Source organism: Micropterus salmoides, unplaced genomic scaffold (assembly GCF_014851395.1).
Source record: "Micropterus salmoides isolate LMB-PRFRI ecotype aquatic unplaced genomic scaffold, ASM1485139v1 Ms_hic_scaffold_17, whole genome shotgun sequence".
Lineage (NCBI taxonomy): Eukaryota > Metazoa > Chordata > Actinopteri > Centrarchiformes > Centrarchidae > Micropterus > Micropterus salmoides.
In genome coordinates this window covers 30,602,028-30,624,868 of record NW_024040817.1, presented here as the reverse complement: position 1 = coordinate 30,624,868, position 22,841 = coordinate 30,602,028, and the positions used below count along the sequence as shown (strand labels likewise).

The 22,841-nt window shown below is 40.8% G+C and overlaps 1 protein-coding gene across 2 annotated transcripts in view; it reads right to left on the bottom strand.

The window, feature by feature from the left end:
* Window positions 1–609: 609 nt before the first annotated feature.
* eepd1 (endonuclease/exonuclease/phosphatase family domain containing 1) overlaps window positions 610–22,841 on the bottom strand; it is a 31,938-nt gene continuing 9,706 nt past the window's right edge. For both annotated transcript variants that reach the window (XM_038724852.1, XM_038724851.1), the window contains 6 exons: window positions 17,452–17,503; window positions 7,212–7,322; window positions 5,283–5,417; window positions 3,088–3,226; window positions 2,705–2,899; window positions 610–991 (listed from right to left, as the gene is read on the bottom strand). In XM_038724852.1, coding sequence (XP_038580780.1) covers window positions 801–991; window positions 2,705–2,899; window positions 3,088–3,226; window positions 5,283–5,417; window positions 7,212–7,322; window positions 17,452–17,503 — 823 coding nt within the window. In that variant the 3' untranslated portion in view covers window positions 610–800. The remainder of the gene's footprint in view (window positions 992–2,704; window positions 2,900–3,087; window positions 3,227–5,282; window positions 5,418–7,211; window positions 7,323–17,451; window positions 17,504–22,841) is intronic.

Sequence of the window (22,841 nt, the reverse complement as noted above, 5' to 3'; positions counted from 1 at the left end):
ACCTGGTTGGTAATCCAGCCATGGGAAGAAGGGAGGTTTGTATAGTTCTGTGTGCAGCTGAATGGAATTCTATAAACTAAATGTGAATCACCTGTAAATAGGGGATTTTACCCATTCTTGTTATTGTCTAGTATCTCTGTTCTCTACGAGTTCAAATAGGCGAAAAATTCAGTATATTCTCTTTTAAATAGTTTGCAATAATTTGTTGTAATGTTGATCTATTCATATCTGTGATCACTGACTGACATGAAAAGCAATGACTGAGTGCGAACGCATCACTGTGGAGCCAGTTAATGAGCAGCTGAGGCCGCAGCAACGTCCTCTGATGGCACTCTGCCCTGGCACCTCATTTCCATCACAGAGGACGATGGCAGCTCACGCGTGTGCACAGAGACCCGGCTTACATAATTTAAGAGTGCAGCCTTCAGGAGCTCTACAGCTGAGATGTTATCATCCTCTCAACTGACAGGACAGATGAGCAGTTCAGATGAGATACTGCAATTATTTGCATAAATTAGAGCTCAGACACAGCTACTATTCATTTCTCTTTATTTTATATACATATAGAAAATGTTTGGCACATTTCTTTTTAAAAGAACATAATATATATTTTGTCAGGACATTTTTATGGCTCTATGACTTTACTATCATACATTGATAAATTCAAATCCAAAAAGGCAATCATGGCACTTCTTCACATTCATCAGGAAACTCTTTGCTCCACGACTAACCAAGACAAAGCAGGATCCAGGCAGGATAAAGTCTGATGTCGTCCGCTGCCGTCTTTACTGTGGATGTCGTCACCGCTCGTGTTTGGGCAGAACGTCTCCTCTGTCCACCACTGACATACCAGACCTGCTCAGCTCCTTAGGGGACACATCTGCGTAAAACTCAGCCACCACAGGGCAGTGATCTGATGCCACACCGCCCCACGACCAGTTGTCTGGGATCCAGGGGTTGGTCAGGCCCTCCCGCACTACCATGCAGTGGCCTGCAGCAGAAAAGACACAAGAAAGTGGGAAGTCAGCGGACACGTGGGACGGCATGCAACTTACACACAGTACCAAAGGGTACCAAGGTCAACTTTGATCTGACAAAAGCTGCTATGGCTTACATCCAACGGTCATGAACCAGTAGCACCTCCACATGTAGCAGCAAATAGTCCTGCTACATGTGGAGGAAAACTGTTGCCACGATTACCAGAACAATAGGTAGAGTCAGACTAAAGTCACAAAAACAAGGACCTGAAGATTGACTTAGTTTTGTCTGCAGTGAGACTTGACATACTTTAAAACATTTGACCTGGTCAAATCTGAGGACAAAAAAAAATGAATGACAGCAACTAGCAGGCCTTAAACATTTAACTATCAGGTCTTCTATCTGCCGGGGCAGCTGTGGCTTAGGAGATGGAGCGGGTTGGCTGTCAATCGGAAGGTCGGCGGGTCAATCCCAGCTCCCCCAGGCTGCATGTCGAGGTGTCCTTGGCCTTGGCCGAATTGCCCCTGGTGGGAGTTGCCAGTGTATGAATGTGTGTGACTGGTGAATGTAGATGTAGTGGTCGAAAAGACTAGAAAGGCGCTATACAAATACGGAGCATTTACATTTACATCTATGCACTGAAGGTGCTCGCTCTCAGCCATGTGAAAACCTCATATCTTTGAAATGATTCAAATGCCACTGTAATGTTCACAGTCCGGAAAGACTCCTATCTTGAATTGCAGTTATGCTTTTTATAGACTTGTGACGAAACGTTCCCTCGTGTTATTGAGTTGGACTCGAGACTTAACTCGAACTAGTCTCGAATGACTTGACTTATTGGTAAAATAAAAGTGTCCCCACAGCTCTGATGGAGCTCAGGAAAAGTTTTATTTTTATGGGTATTTCAATGTGTGATTGATGTGAAATTACAGGGGTAAGTAAATGGGGCAAAACTCAACATAAATGAAAGGCATTTTGTGGTTTTGAGGTCCGCGTGTGCACCTCGGTACAGCTATGCAAAGTTTGTCCTCTGCGCTCTTTGTAATGTCGGTGCTAAAATGTGGATAAAAGCCTGATGTTCAGACTTTGGCTTGTGTGCAGAGAAAGCTTATTGAACCTATATAACTATATTATTTTCATTAAGGAGTAGCTTTGTGGCTTCCTCTTCTTTGGCATCAGATTAGCTTGGGCAGCATGAGAGCAGGCGTCTCATGCTAAAAGTGTGAGAGTTGATGGCTTAGAGCCCAAAGAAGGTCATTTATCCACTCCTACTCCATGCAGTCTTCATATCTTCACCCAGTATGTACAAATAATTTGGTTGACTTTTTCTTCAGATACAGACTTAATAATAATAATAAGTCAGGACCTCGGTTTAACGTCTCTTCCAAAAGACGGCATCTCCTACAGCACAGTGTCCACATCACTGCACTGGGATCTTATTATTAGGACCAGAAGGAAAACTGCCCCCTACTGGCTACTAGACCAACACCTTTTCCAGCAGCACCTTAGTTTGCGCAAGATGACTCCCATCCAGGTACTAGGCAAGCCCAACAAGCTAACTTCGGCTTAAGACTCTAATTCGACTCGTCTCGAATGACTCAAGACTTGTCTTGAACCTTCCTCAAATGACTTGAGACTCACTTAGTCTCGATTTACTGACTTGAGACTTGACTTGTAATGACTTCAATTCTGCCACTGTCTAAAAACACTCATAAAGAGCACCTACCAGAATAGATCTTCTTGAGGGAGCGGCTCACCCAGATGTTGTCCAGGCAGCGGGTGCCCTGTGGTGAGCGGGTACTGATGTTGGTGAACTGGGTGGATGGTACCAGGGCACAGAGCTTCTCCTTTCTCAGTATGTCCAGCTCCGAGCTCTGAGGAGGGGAGCCAAAATCTCCCAGCACCACCAACTCCTTCTCAGCTGCAGAGACAGATATGAGGAAAATGCATGAGAACAGGCTGAAATTCTCATAATTCACCTTCATGCAGAGGACACGCATATGATGTCTGATCACTTAAGTTTGGATCCATCACTCCCTTTAGGGGCTTTTTGTGTGAATCCACCCACAGTGTTGGACACGTGGATGGACGGTGCAGAACCTGACAGACCTTTGAGTGTTTCCTGGATGCTGGGGGAGAGGCGCGGACACTTGGCTTCATCTGTGTTGTGGTTCTTGCCGTTGGACTCTTCCAATGCAGCTGTGGCCTGCATGTGAATGTTCACCACTGTCAGCTCATATGAACCAACCTAAGGGAGACAGTCAGCCATTAAATTCTGGTCGGAATCCAGTTGGCAACAAAAATGGCAGCAGACGAAAAACATCAGATCTGTAAGGAGACCGTAACCTTCTTCAAATGAAACAAATCTAATTCTCCCGACTGCTCTGATGGAGCGCAGGACTCAACTTGATGGCTTTTGCGCTACGCTACATATGTGAAGCCTGAAGCCTTTAAACATGGAAGCTGTGTGTGATAGTGTACTTTCAGAAGTGTAGAAAAGTACAGAAGGTCAACTAGATCCATTAAATCCTGTCGGCGTGTTGGGGATAATTAATAGTTAGGAATAATTAATGCAGTTATCACTGTTAACCATGTATGTAAAAGCCCAAAGTACCCCTCTCACTTTAGAGATGCACATGTCGCTCCTGCTGCTGCGTGATGGCTTCAGATATTTGATTAACTAAGAAGAGGACAGCTGTAAGCAACAACCAACCTGAGCTCCTAATACAGTTTTTCACAAATTATTTTGTTGAGGAAAAGGGATCAAGTGTTTGTCACATTCTGAGAAAAGTTTAACCACACAATTAACCATCTGGTTTCTTCAATTCTCACTCAGGAGCAAAAATCAGCCTTTAAAATCGAAAGAATTAATGATTTGATTTATGGTGATAATTATCGATATCGAATGGTATTAAATGTTTTTATCGTGATAACATTTTTAACCATATCACCCAGCCCTAGCAACACATTTTCAAATAAAAAAAAAAGTATAGTAATCACAACTTAGTATAGTAAATATATAGTATACTATAAGTACTGCAAGTAATACAGTATTGAATATCTGTATATTCAGCCTAAAAATACAGTGATATAAGCCCAAAGAACAAAGAAAACTCTAAATGAAAAGTACATTACACTCAAAAATGTTGTGCAACTACAAAATGAAAGTCAATGAGAGATTCACATGCAACCTTGTCCCTTGCCAAGCAAAGGAGGAAAACCTTCGGGTGTGCTGGATGCAGCCTTACTATAACTCCACACTCCACACCTATCTCTCCACAGGCCAATTCCATTGCCAGGAAGAGATTTTCCCTAGTAAATGAGTTTCGTTCATAGACCTTCCACCACCAGGCAGAGAATAATTCCTTTGTTGGATTGAGGTAAGATACAGATATTGAAGATTCAGAAAAATAGAAATGCATGGCAAAAAAGTATATTGTCACCATTTTAGAGACAAATCATGTTTTTAGGGGAGCTCATAGCTTATTAAGCTCACCGTGGACTTCCTTCCCATCAATTAAGGTTCAGTGTGTATGTTGTAGTGGCATCTAGTGGTGAGGGTTGCGAATCGCAACCAGTGGCTCACAGTGCATTCACGTGCTCCTCAGATGGTCCCATTTCATGAGTTGTGAAGTCATTCTTCTGACTTCAGTGGGTTCATGTGCTCTTAAGTCGGAATGTGGACTCAACATGGACGCTACTATAAAGATGTATTGGATTATCAGAGCATTTAAACAACACGCAGACATCTAGCGTACTCTACAAGGACAGAAAAACTAACCGTTATATCCATATTACAAATAACATGTTTGCAAAATATGTATTTGCAATATGTGATTTTGCACAAATCAAAGTTCTGTTTGCTTCTTTATGTCCCATGTAGCCTTTATTTTTGTTTTTGTAGTAAAGATTTAAGCCGACACGCTGTCGGCTCATGCTAAATAACAAATGTGGTCCTCCATTTGTCCAAATTTCTCTACTTTTCTTACTTCTAATTAACCAGTCGACTAATACTATTACAGTTACATTTACTCATTTGGGAGACGCTTTTACCTTCCTCTATTACTACTATTACAAGGTTACTTGTTCTTCTTCATCTTCTTCTTCGTACGTGTTCAACATAGTGACGAAACACGCTCTGACTCATTATAAGGTAATAAAAACCGGTTCATCGTGTAAGGTCTTTAAACACCACTGAAAAAATATCATTCCTGTTAATTGATCCTCCTAAATATTACACACTGAACCTTTAATGTAACATTTAAAAAAGCTACAGTCTGTTTCGGAAATGAATAATTACTTACAGAAAAGTGAGCCAGGTAGAGACCAGGGTATGTATGATTCCCGTTGCCATTGACAACAGGAGGCTCCAGGACTGCAGCATCCTTCAGGTCAATACCAGACGAACTGTCCCAGAGAAAGCCGGAGTAGCTCACTCCCTGAGAAAAGAGGATCATGGGAAATGGACTCAGATATTGCACTGCCCTTCTTAAAGAGCCTCAACACCATTACAACTGAATCGTTTACTTCTGAATACGTAGCTCACTGTATCAATAAGAACTATCTCTAGGCTAACTGAACTACTTTAACAATTCAGCTGGGATCTTCTAATTCAGAGTGAAGGTGACACTGTCTATAGAACTGCAAGCAATGTGTATGAGGGTATATGACCTACTGGACTGAAGGTTGACTTGTGACTATCAGTCTGTTACAGAGATGAGCAAGAAGCACATTCATTGCAGTGCAAATGCTGCATGGATTTCTTGACTGTGGTTAAACAGGATAATTTCCTACAGTACAATATGAGCCTTGAGGTAATTCTCGGCGGGTAACAGCAGTATACTGTGTCATAAGACCTAATTTCAAACATGGAGATGTATCACAGATGAAAGATTGGAGGGGGGGGGGGGGGGGGGCATAGGCTACTCAGACAAAGGAAGAGTAAAGAATGAAATACCAAAAAAAACAAATATACAGCATGAAATGAAAAACTAAACATGCAAAGTATGAAACAATGTGCGGTTTCTCTCTCACAGCTCATCCCTCATGTTACTTATATCCTTTCCTGTAGGAGCTTTAAAAACATGCTGACCATGTAAAAACCCAACCAGCACAGTGCTGGTGCACTTTGAAGCAGGCAGGATTTTAGAAATACTGAGATTATGGGAAAAAGATACAAAAAGTCAAGTCTGTAAAACATTGTAATTGTTTGCATTTTCACAGTTACATAGTCTGACCATTTCTTTAACTCTGTGAAACCGAAAGCCTTTGAGGAGAGTCTGTGATCGCCCTTATCCCCATACTTAAAACAACATGGAGCCTCCTCCCTCTCGAGGACTGCCAGCTTGTCTCTCCACCTTTAAGTGTGGCTGTTCAGAACAACTATAAACACTTTTGATTCCCGACGCGGTCGGACAACACGACGGACAGACCACTTACTTGCCCTTACTCTGCAACGTGAAGACCTATCAGTAACATTTTGTTTCACAGTCCTCCCACATTGAATCCCACATTCCTGATGATGAGATGTTTCATCTTGTGCACACATGTTTTACAAGATACCATCTTTTGCGACTTCATTGATTCTGTAGAATGATTTATTTTTTTTCCTATTGGCCTCCCTAACAGACCCCCCCCCACCCCCCTCGAAGCTTACTGACGTTATACCCTGCTATCATACAGTCAGAATGCACTGGCAGTTGGGGGTGGTGGGGCATTTTAAAACCCCTTGTTGTTATTTCAACCATCCATCTTATGTGATTGAGGCCACTGACGCTCAGCTGACCCAGCTCAAGTTTATATCAAGGGTTCATCTACTGGCTGGTTTCCGCTGTGAACAAGCAGGCCTCCTCCCAGCTATCTGCTCTGTGCTCAGCGTCTTCCTGATGTCAGAGCAGATATTGCAGAGAAGAGAGACAACCCCTTGGAGCTGAATAAACCCACTAGGCGCCGATACCTTTGAGAACTATACACTGAACTGCCTAATTTTCTTGATATAAGAAATAAACCCGCTGTGAGGACTGATCTCTGTCATTTGGGGACTAATTGGCAAAAGTTTGGGTTTAACAGATTTGAATACTCAAGGACTGATTACACCAATATTTCTGATCGGACGTTGCATCAGCTGCCAAAGGTAAATACAGCAATGCAGCAGCTTCTGTCCCAAGCCAGTCTGTGAAAGTTTGCTATTCAAAGAAAAGGGATTTCAGTGCTGTTAAAGACGGTTGCCGTACCTTGCAGGAGTGTCCACTGGGTTTTTCAGACACAATACTTTTCCACAGCCCTCGTGGCCATTTCCACTTCCGTACCGTGGCCAGCGTTCCTTGGTTTAACTCTACACAGAACTGAAACACAAAACAGAGAAAGGAAATGTCGTCAGCACTGTGCATAGCTACCAGATTTGTTGTTAGTTGCACTTCATCATTTGGCAATGATGTAAATGTGGATTGTAATTTTCAACAGTAGTAGAAGTTACACGGAGGTTAATGCAGAAGCCAGCTGGGAGATAGTTACAATATACATCATCTGGGAGTATTCAAGGCTTTAGCTAGATCTGTAGTAAACCAGAGATAATTCAAACTGAGCTAAACTCAAAATAATTTGAATCTGATACAAAGTACTGTATATACCACCACTCACAATGCTGATGTACAGCAAAAAGCATCAGCCAGCTAACAGACTTAAGATGCACAAGCTTCTAGATATTTACATACATTTTTGCTGGATGTCATTAACTGTTTGGCCTGTTTGAAATTTATCTGGTTTTAATTTTTATTTCTTCTACTGAATAACTTTGTTCAGCACTTTGGTCAACTCTGGTTGTTTTTAAAGTTGCTTTATCAATAAAACTTGACATTACATTTCAGTAGTTATAATGTATATTTAAATGTAGGGCCAACTGATTTTATATAATTTTATCTATATCAGATTTTCTAGATAGCAGTGCCATTAAAAGACATAAGTCATATTTTACGTTGTAGGTGTCCTATGCAGGTTGGTAACATGGAATTTCTTGGTATCAACAATGAAAATATCTTCAAAATTAGGGTTATTTTGGCGTGTTGTACTTAATTTTAACACCTGAGGGCAGATTAACTGGTCATCAGCAAAAACATGTCGTGCTTACCAGTCGCTGAGAAACAATACAGCGTTCAGTGAACTCAAATAGCCTCATCTCATCTCTCAGAGGAAATACAGAGAGAAAGAGGAAGCCTCTTATGTCAACATTGCTGTTCTGGAGAACAGACAAAGGTAAATTGCTATGGAAATAACAGAAGTTGGAGAAAGGAAAGAAATAGAGGTAGCTGCACAGAAGAACATGCTCATAAAGGCTCAGGTTGCTGCTCTGGCCGACTTGCCACTGGCTCTAAATATAACCTGAGGCTCCCCGTGCAACACCAGGAGAATCAGAGGAACTCCACATAGTGCACGCACACTGAAATGACACCGATTAATATTTAAAGTGACATTCTGCAACACTTTAACATTAAATATAATAATAAATGTCTTCTACAGTAAAGCATAAGCCTTACAAACATTTACACTTGCTAAAGCTGCAGGCTGCTAGCCTTGCTTATTGTAAAATTACAAAATGTACAGCTTTATCCTCTAACTCTTCATAAATGTTAAGTGTAATGTAGCTTTATCCTTTAACTCTTCATCAGTAAGTGCAACAAAACAAAGTTTTCTCTTGATACAGAATGTTATGCATGGCCACATAAACCTGTAAGGGCGCCCCAGGACAAAAATACCCCATTGCCTCAAACTTCCCATCAAGCATAGTGTACAGAGCATAGTAGTTACTAAACATAGTATTTTTTTTTTTATTTTCCCCAGACACTCAGACACAAAGCTAAAGAGCCTGGCTGCTGTCAAAGAGAGAAAGAGAAAAATAGTGCTTCCAAATGAATGAACTGTGGTTTTGAATAAATAAAGTCAAAGGGCTTAATTCATGGTCTTGAATTATGTAATGTGTGTATGTAAATTACTAATTTGTCACTACCTGAATGTAGTATTAAACCATACTGTTGACATTTTCACATATGTTTTACGGATGTCAAAGGAAATACTCATTTTAATAGCACCAATTCAGAAGTTCAAAAACTGACGTTATCCATTGCAATTTATATATGACGCAGGACTAGACCGTACTCTCAGTAATATTATTTTGACCCAACAATTCCCACCATGAGCAAGTACTTGATGTCAGTGGAGGAAAAACTCTCTTCTAAACAGGCAGAAACCTCGAGCAGAACCATGACTGGGCGACCAACTGACTGAATCTGACTGAATCTGAATAATACCTGCGTGTTGCTACTCTAAATTAAACAAAAGGCTATATTAAATGCAAGCAGCTCATTTATAGTACATTGTACTTGACCCGACAACTTTGTATATACAACTGTTTATATTACACTGTATAAAAGTTAAAAGTCAATGTTGAGCAGACGTAGGAACTGAAGTTTCTTTGTCTTGCGGCTACTCAGTTAAGAAGGAGCACCCGGTGTTAGAGGCAGGCTGGCAGCTGTGACTTTAGTTCTAAGGTGCCTACAAATGTTTCCCGGACACCTTTATTTTAATATAGTTGTCATGCTACAATCGGCATTTGACAACTGGACAACTTGGGCATCAAGATAAAAGACAGAGATGGATTTGCCAAGTTTGTCAAATATATGACAAGAGAGTTGAAGATATCAAAGCTCAGGCGCTTGTAACAACTGTGAAACTGCATCGTGTTTGGCCACACTGTTTGACAGAAGTCTGGAAACTACTAACTGTTAATACATTTTGTCCTCACAGGGACTGAAACACAAACCCACAACGGTTTAAAGGTGGGGTATGCAATTCTAATCCAATATACATATTTTTTTCAAATTCAGTGAATAACTCCTCGCGGCCCACCAGCCGGCCGTTCTCTGTGTGCTCTGAAAAAAAAATCTGATGTTTGTACTCCTGGCTCTTACTAGCATACCTTCTAGTTCACCAAGGCATGCGGTTGTTGTGATGTTAGGGACAGTCTCGTCCTCTCTGCATTTAAGCTTCATGTTAGCTTCATGTTAGCTTCACAGCAGCAACTGTAGCCACAGTATGCTTACCCACAACCTAGCTAACGTTAGTTACATTACTTGCTGTGTCGTATCATGGTATTTGTCATGATACTGGATTTCTCCAGAATCGCTAACCTTACCGTTAACAAGAACACTACAAAGCTAGATAACACTAACTAACAGTCTATCAGGTCATCTGCAGTCAGATATACAATCACAGTGAACTGCATTCTGTTATCACTGGCCCACCGCTGCATAAATAATAATACTACTAAAAAAGCAATTTCAGGTTGCCAGGAGGTTAGAACCCCCCCCAACATGATTTACTTTCAGATGTAGTCTCCAGGGGCCATTCAGCTTGTAAAGTGTACAAAGAGGAATTGCTCACAAGTATAACTTTGCCAAAGAACAAAACACCCTCATAATTCAGCCTGTGAGCACCAAAGTGCGGGCACAGCATGCAGTCAGGGCCCTGGCAAGGAGCCCAGTCAAGGAGGAATCACCTGGCAGAGCTGAAGGGTCCTACTGTGACACTTGGACTAGACCAGGTATAGGAACAAAGCACTAAAGCACAGGCTCACTTCTCACTGCCAAGGATTTAATAATCTGATTTCTAACTTGGGTGTAAATCAACAGTACAGACAGAGGGTGTCAAACCTCCTCACCATTCCATTCTAATGTAGTGCACAAAGTTCAAAACTTTCTTAAGCCTGTCAACCTGTCAGTGTCATCAGGGTCATCTTACTTTGGGCTTTAATGCAACACAGTTTCAACAGACAGCCTGTGCTACAAACTGTAGGTCAGGAAATCTCAGCCACTGCTGCATCGAGTTTGATCATTCTCTTCTTTTGCAAGCACAATACTACATCACTGGAGTCTTAAATGCAGCAAGTACCAATTCTTAGGACAAGTTAGTTAATTGGTTTGTGCTGTTAGCTGGCGTGAGTCTTTAATGGGACAAACTACAATGCAAATATGTTAGAAAGGGGATAAATGAGTACTGGGTACATTTCAACTACTGACATGCATTCTTATTTGTTACATATTTGAGAGATTGAACATTCTAGTTCAATTAGCAACAATTTAAAAGATGGGGTTATTTTAATTTAGCTTTATGAATATGAGATTTTTTCATTTTATTTATTTGAATAACAGCGTTTCCACGCCATGCGAGCTTGTTGATGGAATGTGGATAGGTTTAACTTTGCAATACTATAATAACAAGTCAATGAAAAATAAAAGGATTTTACTTCTTTAAATAGATTGTGTGGAATGAAATACCATAATGAGTTAGGTGCTTTTAAACATTCTTTTATCCATTTTACCCTAAAAAGGTATTATTCAGGTCCATGGAGTCCAGCAATTCAAACCCTCCTTCAGCTTTGCTGCAGAAAGCATGCTGCCTCCTGTTATTGGAAATGAGGTTGATGAGAGCGGTGACACTGAAGCTGACGGAAGCTAAAGCGCTCTGTTTTGCACGTCTATACTGTTTTAAGTGTGGTTCTCGTCAGATCTCTTTTGGAAAAAGACATCTGAATCTCATGAGGCTGGTTTAATAAAGGCTGAAACAAATCCAGTTGTGTGATTGAAGCTTGTTTCACTTCCCCTGGTGAAAACAACTTATAGTCACTCAGACTGAAAGACAAGGAAAAAAGTGTCTCTTCAAAGCAGGGTGAACAAATTAAGAAATTTAGAAGCAAAGAACAGTGAACTCACTGAACCTTCAGAGGAGTGCCAGAGTACTGTGTCTGGGGTTGCCAGTATCCACACAACACAAAACAACAAGGAGAAGTGTGTAAGTGTGTGTGTGTGTGTGTGTGTGTGTGTGTGTGTGTGTGTGTGTGTGTGTGTGTGTGTGTGTGTGTGTGTGTGTGTGTGTGTGTGTGTGTGTGTGTGTGTGTGTGTGTCTGAATTATTAATAAGGTGGGAAGTTATGTTACTTCTTATTGTTGTTATTGCACGTTCATTATTGTTTTTACACAAAGGCTGTTATAGGCTGATAGTAACCAGTAATGCCTTTTATAGTATAATTAATCATGAGTTTGAAATCTAACCACAGACAGAGGGTTCCCTTAGCGACAAACATCAGACAGAGAACAACAGTCTAAAACCGGCACGCATTCTCTGTGTGACTAATCACAACACATGTCCAGGAAACATGTCCACTAAAATGACTAAAAGTGAAATACTCTCATGGGCGTTTGGAAACATTGTTACACAAAATGGACATTTACAAAAGGAATGCAGGGTACATTCACCGAAGGTTAGTTATGCCACATTTTCCAGTAAATCATCATGACGAACATTTTCACAGATTACATGTTGTCAAAGTGATGTAAGTTAGGATACGGTCTTTGATTCTGTTCAGCCACGGTAGTTGCAGTCTGCTTACCCCAGCTCAGCTCCACTAGCTCTTCTCCAAATTTGGATTTTGTGGCTTCATTAAAAAAAAAAGAGAGACTGGAGCACACTGATTCACTTGTAGCCTTTAATTCTGCCAACAAACTAACATTCCGACACCACTGTGTTTTCATCCGTGTCAAATTGGACAATGACATGAGGCAAACAACATATACAGAGGTGCTCAAATTTGTTAGTACCCCTGCATAAAAAAAACGCAGAATGCACAATGTCCTGTGAAATGACAAAAGTTATTAACATCCACCATTGTTCATTCCACATTTAATAAAAACTATTTTGACATAATTTTGTAAATAAAACGAATGGAAATGATGAGACCCTCAACCTAATATTTTGTTGCACAAGCTTTAGAGGCAGTGACTGTAATCAAATGTTTTCTGTAGCTGTCTGTGAGACTTCTGCACCTGTTAACGGGTATTTTGGCCCATTCTTCCTGAGCAAACTGCTCCAGCTGTCGCAGGTTTGATGGGTGCCTTCTCCAGACTGCAAGTTTAAGCTCTTTCCATAGACGTTCCATGGGATACAGATCAGGACTCATAGAAGACTCCTAAGAACAGTCCAATGTTTTGTTCGTGTCCATTCTTGGGTGTTTTAAGCTGTGTGTTTTTGGTCATTATCCTGTTGGAGGACCCACCACCTGCGACTGAGACAGAGCTTTCTGACACAGGGCAGTATGTTTTGCACCAGATTGCCTTGAAAGTGGTGAGATTTCATTGTGCCCTGCATAGATTCAAGGCACCCTGTGTCAGGCGCAGCAAAAACATAACCTAGCCTCCTCCATGTTTCACTGTAGGTAAGGAAATTCTCCCAGAAGGTTTGTTGCTAGTAAATACGCATTTTAGCAAATTCCAGTTTGACTTTATTATGTCTTTCTTTCAAAAGTGGAGTCCTCCTGGGTCTTCTTCCATGGAGACCACTTTCGCTCAAAAAGCGAAGGATGGTGGATTAGAAACTGACATACCTTCACCTTGGAGTTCAGCTTGTATCTCTCTGGCAGTTATCCTTGGTTCTTGGTTGGTCATTTACACAATCCTTCTGTTCAATGTGGGGTCGATTTTTCTCTTCCGGCCGCGCCCAGGGAGGTTGGATAATATATGCAGCTGTTGTCACAGGAAAAGTTGGATATGGTCCTATATCCTCTACCTTTACCATGCTTGTCTTGTCTTTTCCTCTGCAGACAACTCTCTGCTTGGCTTTCTCAGGTCCATGTTCAGCGTGGTGCACGCAATAATGCCAAACGGCACAGTGACTACCTTCCCTCCACTTAAATAGGCTGAATGACTGATGACAGGATTGGAAACATTTGTTAAAGAAACTAATTAGTTTGGAATATCACTATGATCCAGTTATTTATTAGCTTTTCTAAGGGGTACCAACAAATGTGTCCAGGCCATTTTAGAATGAGCAATAATTCATTCTTTTTCACAGCTTCTTTGCTTTATTCCTTGACGTACCAAAGGCATGCAAGAGCTTTAAATTTCAAGAGGAATTAAACATTATTTCAATGAGTTATAAGGGTACCAACAAATCTGAGCACATCTGTATAGTCAACCTAGAACAGCTATACAGTTGTAATTGGATAACTAGTTGAACAAGATTTCCAAACTATTAGATGATAAATCCCAGAGTTGACACAGTCAGTGTGCATGTGCCACACCCCATGCATTAACACCACATCAGAGACAAAAGCACACAGACATATCTTGAGGTTACAAAGATAAAAATAAAAAAACATTTCTACAGGCTAACTATTGTTCTGCAGCATCATTAAAGTTCTGAACTGAATTTGTCAGGTTTCCTCTAATTGTTGAAAGGACTACTTGATGGATGCAGCACCTGTAATGTTTTTATTTCATTATCCAATGTCACTTGCACTCCTGTACAAAGTGAAAGTGCTAAAGACTAAGACAAGACAAGACAGAAGAGATGGAAAATCAGGCAGAAAATCCATGTGGGAGGCTGGCTGGAGTGAAAACACTGCAATGTGGGTTACCACTTGTCCAGAGGTAACTCATCCTCCCACCATCTTCCTCTCCCTGTACAAAATACTGTGCTGCAGACCTGCTTCCCTTTCCACAGAACTCTGACTTCTCTACCAAGGAACCATCGGGTAGCCAAAACAGAAAGTGACATTTCACGTGTGCAATCAAGTGTGCAGGCTGAGCAGCCCACATCATACTGCTCTTACGTTTTATGGATACACTGACATTGTTACATTAACATAGTCACCATACATCTCTGCCCAGAAGAGAGGAGGTGATCTGACTGTACAGCACATTCCATATATTAGTACTTCTGTTTGTGAGTTTATCCAGTGTTTTCCCATACTGACAGAATGAGGTCACAAAATCTGATGTCTTAAGGCCCGGTCACACCAGCAGTTAATAACACATTTTAGCAGCAAAATCAATTAAAGTCATTTCAATAGAATCGCTGCAACCACAGTATTTACTCTGGGGACAAGGCAAATCTGTGCAAATCTTTTGACAGCGTTGGCATTTAAGGGAACAGAGAGCCCAAAACAGAGAAAGCTCTTGTAGCATAATAGCTGTTGCATTATCCACTTTTACTGAACCTCCTCTGTCGGAGTACAAACTGCTCCTCAAAGAGGTACGGTTTGCACTTGTGACACAGAAGCTGATGGCACAAATACGTCTTTCGAATACACTTTGTGAAATTATTGTCTCATTAACAACCAAGCTTACTAACTGACAGTATTATAACTACCTAGCAAGCTAGCTAGCTGGCTGGCTGGGAGTGTTTGATGACCTTCCTGTTAACAAAATGGAGGAAGTAAATGGCACAATTCAGTGAAAATAGAAAGAAACTTGCACACGTAGCGACTGTAATCAGTTAGTGCTAGCATGTTTTCATTTTACATTCTCTTGATATTTAGTTGAAGACATTTCCTACCCTTTAAGGATCTATCTTATATTAGGTAAGAGTGAGATGTTCAGATTGATAGCTGTGCATTAAGTTCTGAGCTGGACAGCACAGACTAGCAACAGAGGTTAAACAACTAAATGTAAATGCTTCGTATTTGTATAGCGCCTTTCTAGTCTTTTCGACCACTCAAAGCGCTTTTACACTACATCTGCATTCACCATTCACACACATTCATTCAGCCTAGCCTACAAACACTTTTAAATCCAACAAATTATCTTGTATTTGCAGTTGGGTGCCCACCCTGAGTCTACGCTCTGCTCGAGGATTCTGCCTGTTAAAAGGGAGTTTTTCCTTGCTACTGTCGCCAAGTGCTTGCTCATGGCGGGAATTGTTGGGTCTCTCTCTAATATTACAAAGAGTTTGTTCTGACCTGCTCTAAATGAAAAGAGCCCTGTTATCACTTATGTATTGAATTGTCGCTATATAAATAAAACTGAATTGAACGAAATTAAACATGTAGATACTGTTAAAAAACACAATTTTCAACATTGTTGGGGTATTATGTGCAAGATAAACAGTGTCTTGTTGTCACAGTGAGGTTGCCAGGTTTGGTACCAACTAGCCAAAACCTGTGCATGTCTATGTTTATCAAAACATAGAGGTGCTGCACTTAAGTGGTTGTTTTTCAAGAAACTGTTAACTTCCTCTCAAACCACAATATGTCATTTTTACTTTGCTGGTTGTGTACAGATTAAACAAATTACAAGCGACATGTTAATTAGTGAATGTTTGAGGTGTTGGTAGATATACTTTTGAAGTTTGGACAGATGATGTTCAGCTGTTTCTCCCAGCCTTTATGCTTAACTAGGTTAACTGCATCCTCCAGCTCCAGACTTACAGTAAAACACAGACAGATGATTGATATCAAAACCTCTTACAACGCTGTCAGAAAGAGAGAGAATAGGCATCTTTCCCAAAAAGCTGAGCTCTCATTTCCTTGATCTCACTGAACTCTGCTGTAAAGCTGTTTCCAACAGAGTGATTGCGTGCTCTTCTGTGTACCTCTCTACAATAATAGTGGCGAGTGAAATGTTATGCTGACCTATATCAACCAGAACTATCATAATAAATCCTGGTTCTTATAAAACAGATTTTTTTTTCCCCTTTAAAGTTTAACATTAAATCTAGGATTAAGCATTTAAAAAGATTTAATCATGGAATTTTGAATGTGTAGAATGTAATTCCAAGACAGAGCTTGCACTAAATACGTAGTAAATATGTGCAAAAGAGTCTTTACTTTGTTTACTGTATTTATACATTTCCTATTTTCTTCCTATTAGGTCTGCACAAGTAAGGGAGTGAGCAGTAGGGCTGCACAATTAATAGAAATATTATCAGAATCGCAATATGGCCAAGTGTTCGGTAACAAATGTCACATCATCATGGTTTTATAATGAAAATGAAAATTGTGATGCAAAAATGATCATTTACATTAATCATGAATCATATCACAAATCGTAATATCTGTCAAAATAATCTAAAAGGATTTTTCTTACAATATCATGCAGCCCTAGTGAGCAGTAGACTGCTATAGTCCTCTAATTCTGAATAACTTTGAAAGCTACAGCTTCCGTAATGATCGATGCTGCTATGTAATTTGTCTTTCAAGAAATGTGTCAGTCACAGCTCCCAGCTGCCAGCCAACATTATCCAGCATCTTTTCGCTAAATAATTTTTTGTGTGACTCAAAGATTAATCCAATGTATCCCGATTACCGACACTGCTGAACAGGACACCTTCCAGCCCATAGCAACCACTGTCATATTTATAGTAATGAAAGTGAGAACGCTAGCACAGTTCAAACCCAAATGTGGGCCTACAAATAGAAGACATTTACACTCGGGAGACAGAGACACACACACACAGAGACAGAGTGGTATGAAAGCGGGAGAATTTGCGTAACAGCAACACATTTAATAAGTGGGAAACGCTGATTGAGAGCTTCGTAGTGCATTTCCCTGTGTGGTGAGTCATCTCATTTGCAATGCAGCAAATCAAGGCAGATTTCAACACAGTGTGACCCAGGCAGAGAGCTGTGGGGTGCCCAGCTCCCCTTTACCTTATCAAGAGCCTCCCGCTCCAGCAGGTCCTGCACTGCCAGTAACTTGATGCTGGAAACAGAAAAAGGAAGAGTTTTACATTTTACATATTCACATTTTGATTGTAAATATATATATATATATATGTACACACACACACAAATTGTTTTATTGGTTGAATCCTGTTTGGCCTTAGTACAATTGTTTAAAGCCACTCTGTAATTTAGTTATGTAATTATAGCATCTGTCACAAGTTTTTGTTAGTAAAAATGATAAATCTTATCTTATATGATAAAAACATTTAAAACATGTATATTTTACATAAAAACGTAGCGTAAAAGCAAACCGAGTCTAAGTTGCTAATGTTAGTGAGTTGCTAACCATGAGCTACTGGTCACACCAGAGCAAGTGAGGCCGAACTATAGCTGAGTGTATTGAAATGAGCAGGGGTTTGTTTTGTTTCAGTCAATTCAACTTTTCATTTTGAAGAGGAAGGTTAAGTTATTTCCCTTTTCCTTAGGTGACATAGTCCCACAGTAAACCCCTTTTGCAAAGAAAATTTACATTTAAAAATTTGTTTAAATTTCCAGAAAGAGCCTCCTGGTTCTCTGAAGAAATGCTGCTGTGAACAGTTCTCACAGGAACAGCATTCCACTGAAGAAACATTGTGTTGTAATCTTAGGCAACTGAGCCTTTAAGGAAACAATCATGACCGCTACGTTTAGTAACACCTTTAAATCAGTCCTCACAGGTAACCCAAGAGCTTGCCATACCTTACACATTTGGTCTCCTGACAGCAAACATGCTGGAAATTTGATGTGTGTTTAACATATAAAGTCATGGTTCATAATGCAAAACCAGGGCATTATTCTATCATCATGCACTCAGAAATCCTATACTGTGTAGCTGAGAGAGAGTCAGCTAGTGTTGACACAAGATACAAGTGGCACAACCCAAACTGGATCCTCAACACAATAGGCAGCACATCTCCAAAAGGCAAATTCAATGTTTTAAAAAAATAACTGAACAAACTGAGGGAGCTTGGACCGGTGTCCTAAACTCTATCTGCCAACACTTTATTGCACTGTGAAGGAGGGGCCTTTACAGCCAAATAAACTTTTATCTGTTTACTTTTTATTTACCAGCCCAAACAGTCAGCACAATAAACAGCAATATATTTCTGAGAGGCACCAGCGCATTTCCTCCTGCCTGCTTTGCAATTTGCGGCAGAGGTGAGGGAAGCATTCCTCAGTATTTCATTTGGATTAACGTCTTTTATGACTGGCTTCCCCATATGAAGAAAGTCCGAAGAGAACCAAATAAGTTCCCAAAATCCTGCTAGTTGACACCCGCAATCTTCCAGAGCTCAGTCTCAGCCGTTCATTATATCAGAGGCAGAGGAGAAAAACAGCTGCTTCACTGAGTTACACAAGGCAACATTCTAATACGCACACTCACTCGGTCTGCAGAGCTAAACTGGTTCACTTTGGTACAACACAATGAAATCAAGTTGGTGGCAGTGCTTTGACCTTATTCACCTCTAACCTACTAATCTGAAATCAGCCACACAGAAAATGACATTGCATAACAGTCTTTGCCATTAGTGAAGTGCTGCTGCTGCTGCATTACAGGAGCTCTGCTACCACTCCAGACTGACTCAGTCACTTAGCTGAGTGTTCCACTGAGGCTCGGTGACCAGCACCGGCAGCATGTGTAATGTAAGAAGTCAGTACTAGCGAAGGAAAACATAGAGGAGTTACAATACAAATCCTCTCCATGGCTGTAGACGTCATGCAGCAAAGGTTGTGAAAAGCTGTGAATGGGGCCCCCTTTCTGCCCTCATGGACTGACCTCCATGTTGATTCTGCTATGCAGTTATGTGTCCTGATGCGTCATCACGGATTAACCCGCCATGATTTGTCACCGTAGAAGACAGCCAGTGTCTGCTGCCCTTTGGATTTCGGTACCTAGACCCGGTCCGGTTGTTTGGTTCGCATCAGAGTATTTCACGCCAACCTAAATGAACTGAGTACACAAATGAACGGGGTAAACACACCAGGTTTGTCTGAACGGCACCAAACAAGTTGAGGTTCGGTGTGAGCAGAGAGTCTTTGAAATCACATCTAGTCCCCCATTCACTGTGGCTGGAATAAGAATCTATTAAAACAGCTGCTGATGCATATTCAGCAGGCCCCAGCCAAGTACAGTAGGTGAAGGACGCAGAGGCTCGGAGGTGAAAATGGATCTAGATGTGTGGAAAGCTCATTAAATATCCTGTGAATGCTTATGCTGATGTGTTTATGTGATATTTAGTGGATATAATGCCCTAGTCAAGTGAAAAGGGAATATCCAGTTGAACAACAAGTAGTCATAAATTCCAGTTTGTTTGAATTTGTTATTTGTGGTTCTTTGTAACTACTTTTGACTTCGTATTCAGCAGCAAATCACACATTAAAATCATACAACAAGACTAAAGCCTGGAGGGTACCCCGCATTACAAGAGTGTTAGAACAAACAACATACTGACAAATTTGCAGGTTTTACAGTCTTTGAGGGTGGTGACGCAGGTAATACAGTCATCAGGATTCGTCCTTTGGGGAGCACGAATGAGCTCAGTAAACTCAGAATTCTGGTAAGAAGTTCATATCTTGTAGGCATTGTGGACATTCGGGCCAAAGGATGGCTCTAGAAGAAAGCTTAGTAGTTGCCCAAAGAGTTCATCCTTTGGGAACCAGTGTAGATTTAACGGCAACATGCAATTTAGATTTTTATATTAAAAAGCTACGGCTACCCACCAAAAATGAACGCCACTGCAGTATTTCAAATTTGTGCTGCAACTACGCAAACCCTGCAGTGAGAAAAGTTCTGATCTAAATTGTTTTCTCTCCTGTGTTCATGACTTGTTGTATTTCAAGGAGACCTTTTAATAATTAAAAGGTATCCGGTGAACTTTGAGTCCTCTAGTTTTTCTGAGTGAGGCCCTGTTTTGATTTTATCGTGCACATGTGCCTGTGAGCACATGGGTGATGCCAAACATCTTTCATTCTGCTGGTTTTATGCTCTTCAATTGATTAACAGTTGGTGGGTGGTAACACAGAAATAAATGTAATAATATGCCAACAAATGCAAGGAAGATTAAAGTCAGATCAGTTGGCCTTTAACAGTGGACTGGGTGATTAATCAAGTTTTATATTCAAAACATCCAGAAACAGCAGCAAAAAGCCAAAGCCATATCAAGCTCACAGCAAATGGTAGAGCAACTCTTCACATAACAAAACCATTAAAAGCCACCAGTATCAACATTCTGTATTTCACTTCCCCTGCAAATCCATCCGTTTCTGCTGCTCGACCACCTAACGTAACAGCCTCACGTTACATACCAGCAAGAGTCTGTGAGAGCACAAACTTTGTTGCCTTCGTGATCAATCCACAGATAGTTTTTTCAGAACAAACAGGACTGCAGTCACAGAGGAGACGATACCCCTTTCCCCTCCAGTCAGCGTGATCACTCTGCACAACGGAAGAAACTCTCACAGAAACCTCCTTCACTCCCACTGGCTAAGATAATGATCCCAGCACGCCCGGAGATGGAGCCGACCGGACGTTCAGCCATGCTATCAGGACATGAGGGACAACGCAGAGTCAGTGATGTAGCTGCTGCTTTGACTTTAAGGCCTTCATAGGGCAGCAGAATTTGCTGTGTCTATAGCATATAACCCTGACGCAAACAACACATTAGAAATTAAAATAAGCACAGAAGCGCAAAAACACAAGCACAGGTTGCAGACACACTCCGTGACATCGAGCCTAATCCTTCAGTGTCACTGTGATAACCGAGCCTGTCATCAGCGCAGGGAATTTCTGGGGCCCATATCTACTGCTGCTGTGCAGACACAAACAGAACATGATGGAGCGAAACAGAGTGTCTGCTTCAGCATTTGTCAGATTACTGCAAATCTGAGGGCAGACACAAGGTTGCATAATCAGAAGCGACGAGCGGCAGCACTGGAGATGACCTTGAATAAAAATAACGCCTCTGAGGATTTTCTAGCCCTGAATGAGGAAAGGGCTCCAGGCTGCGGCCCCCCACAGCAGACAGATTTATGGATGTGATGATGGAGTGCTGCCAATGATGATAAATGCTATTAATTTTTTTTATATCCAATACAGAAACAGATACAGCTACGAACACGGGGCCAAATTTGTTGCACTTGTACTGTAATGTACTGTATGTGTGGTTCCATCTTGACTTGCACACATCTAGTCAATTTGTGCAAACATTAGATATTTTTTGTTTTGCAAATTTCCATTCTAAAAATGTTATAAAAGCATGTCTTTGACAATGTATTTGACATTAATGCATGCAACTTGATTTATTTGCTGCAAATGTCAGATCTCAGATGTTTCTATATTTCTCAGATTCGCCCATTTATATATTTGAAAAAACAAAGTGACTGCAAGTAAAATCACATTTACCTTCATTTTAGCTTTTGTAACTTTACAGATTAGAGTAAATGCTCCTGTATGCGGGTTTGTTTGAAAGTCAACTTACAGCCTCACTCTTTAATGCTAGTACAATTGATTCTGTCAGTTTTTCATGTGTGTGTTTTTATTTTAAAGTCGCATTATGTCAGTCATTACTGAATCAAATAACACTGTGAATATCACATATCACAAATATCATCTAACTTGGCAGCGCTACATCAATTTTTTTTGCCTGTTTTAGGTCATTGTTTTGGTTTTATGCATTGCCTTTATATGAAGATGGATGACATGACAGCTGAAAACATCTCTATGGCCCCCTGGTGCCGGCTGCAGTATTTAGGTCATAAACCCCGCCCCTCGCCATTTTAGCGGATGAGACGTTGGGCAAACAAAAAATTCTAAGTACATGTCAAATACATTTTTCCAAGAGTTTTACTTCTTGATTGACAGCTTGACTGTGATTAACTCAAGATGGTTGTATGGGTGGCAGCTCATTACCACTTCACCCCCGATCACTACTGCACAGACTCCAAATGAAATCACCAGCACAAGATGACAGCGCCGTTCTCCAGGATATTCTGGCTGGATTTTTGTACAGTGGGAGGAAGTGGAGACAAGTCATCTATCTTTATATACAGTCTTTGGTTTAATGGCACATTTACTCTCTCAGCACTCTCATCAACTTGGTGTCCAGGAGCAAGCAGCTGTTTTCAGTGATAAACCCACTGTACACAACCCACTCAGCACCTAACAGACCAACAATGTTAGACACTAGCTGGTGAACACAGAGGAGAATGTTGCAGCTGAAGAGTCAGAATTGTTTTACACATGTGAAAATGAACAAACAAAACAAATATGAAACCATAATGGTAAATAAAGTGCCACTCAAAGCATTTAAGGTGCCAACTGCAATACTCCAATTACC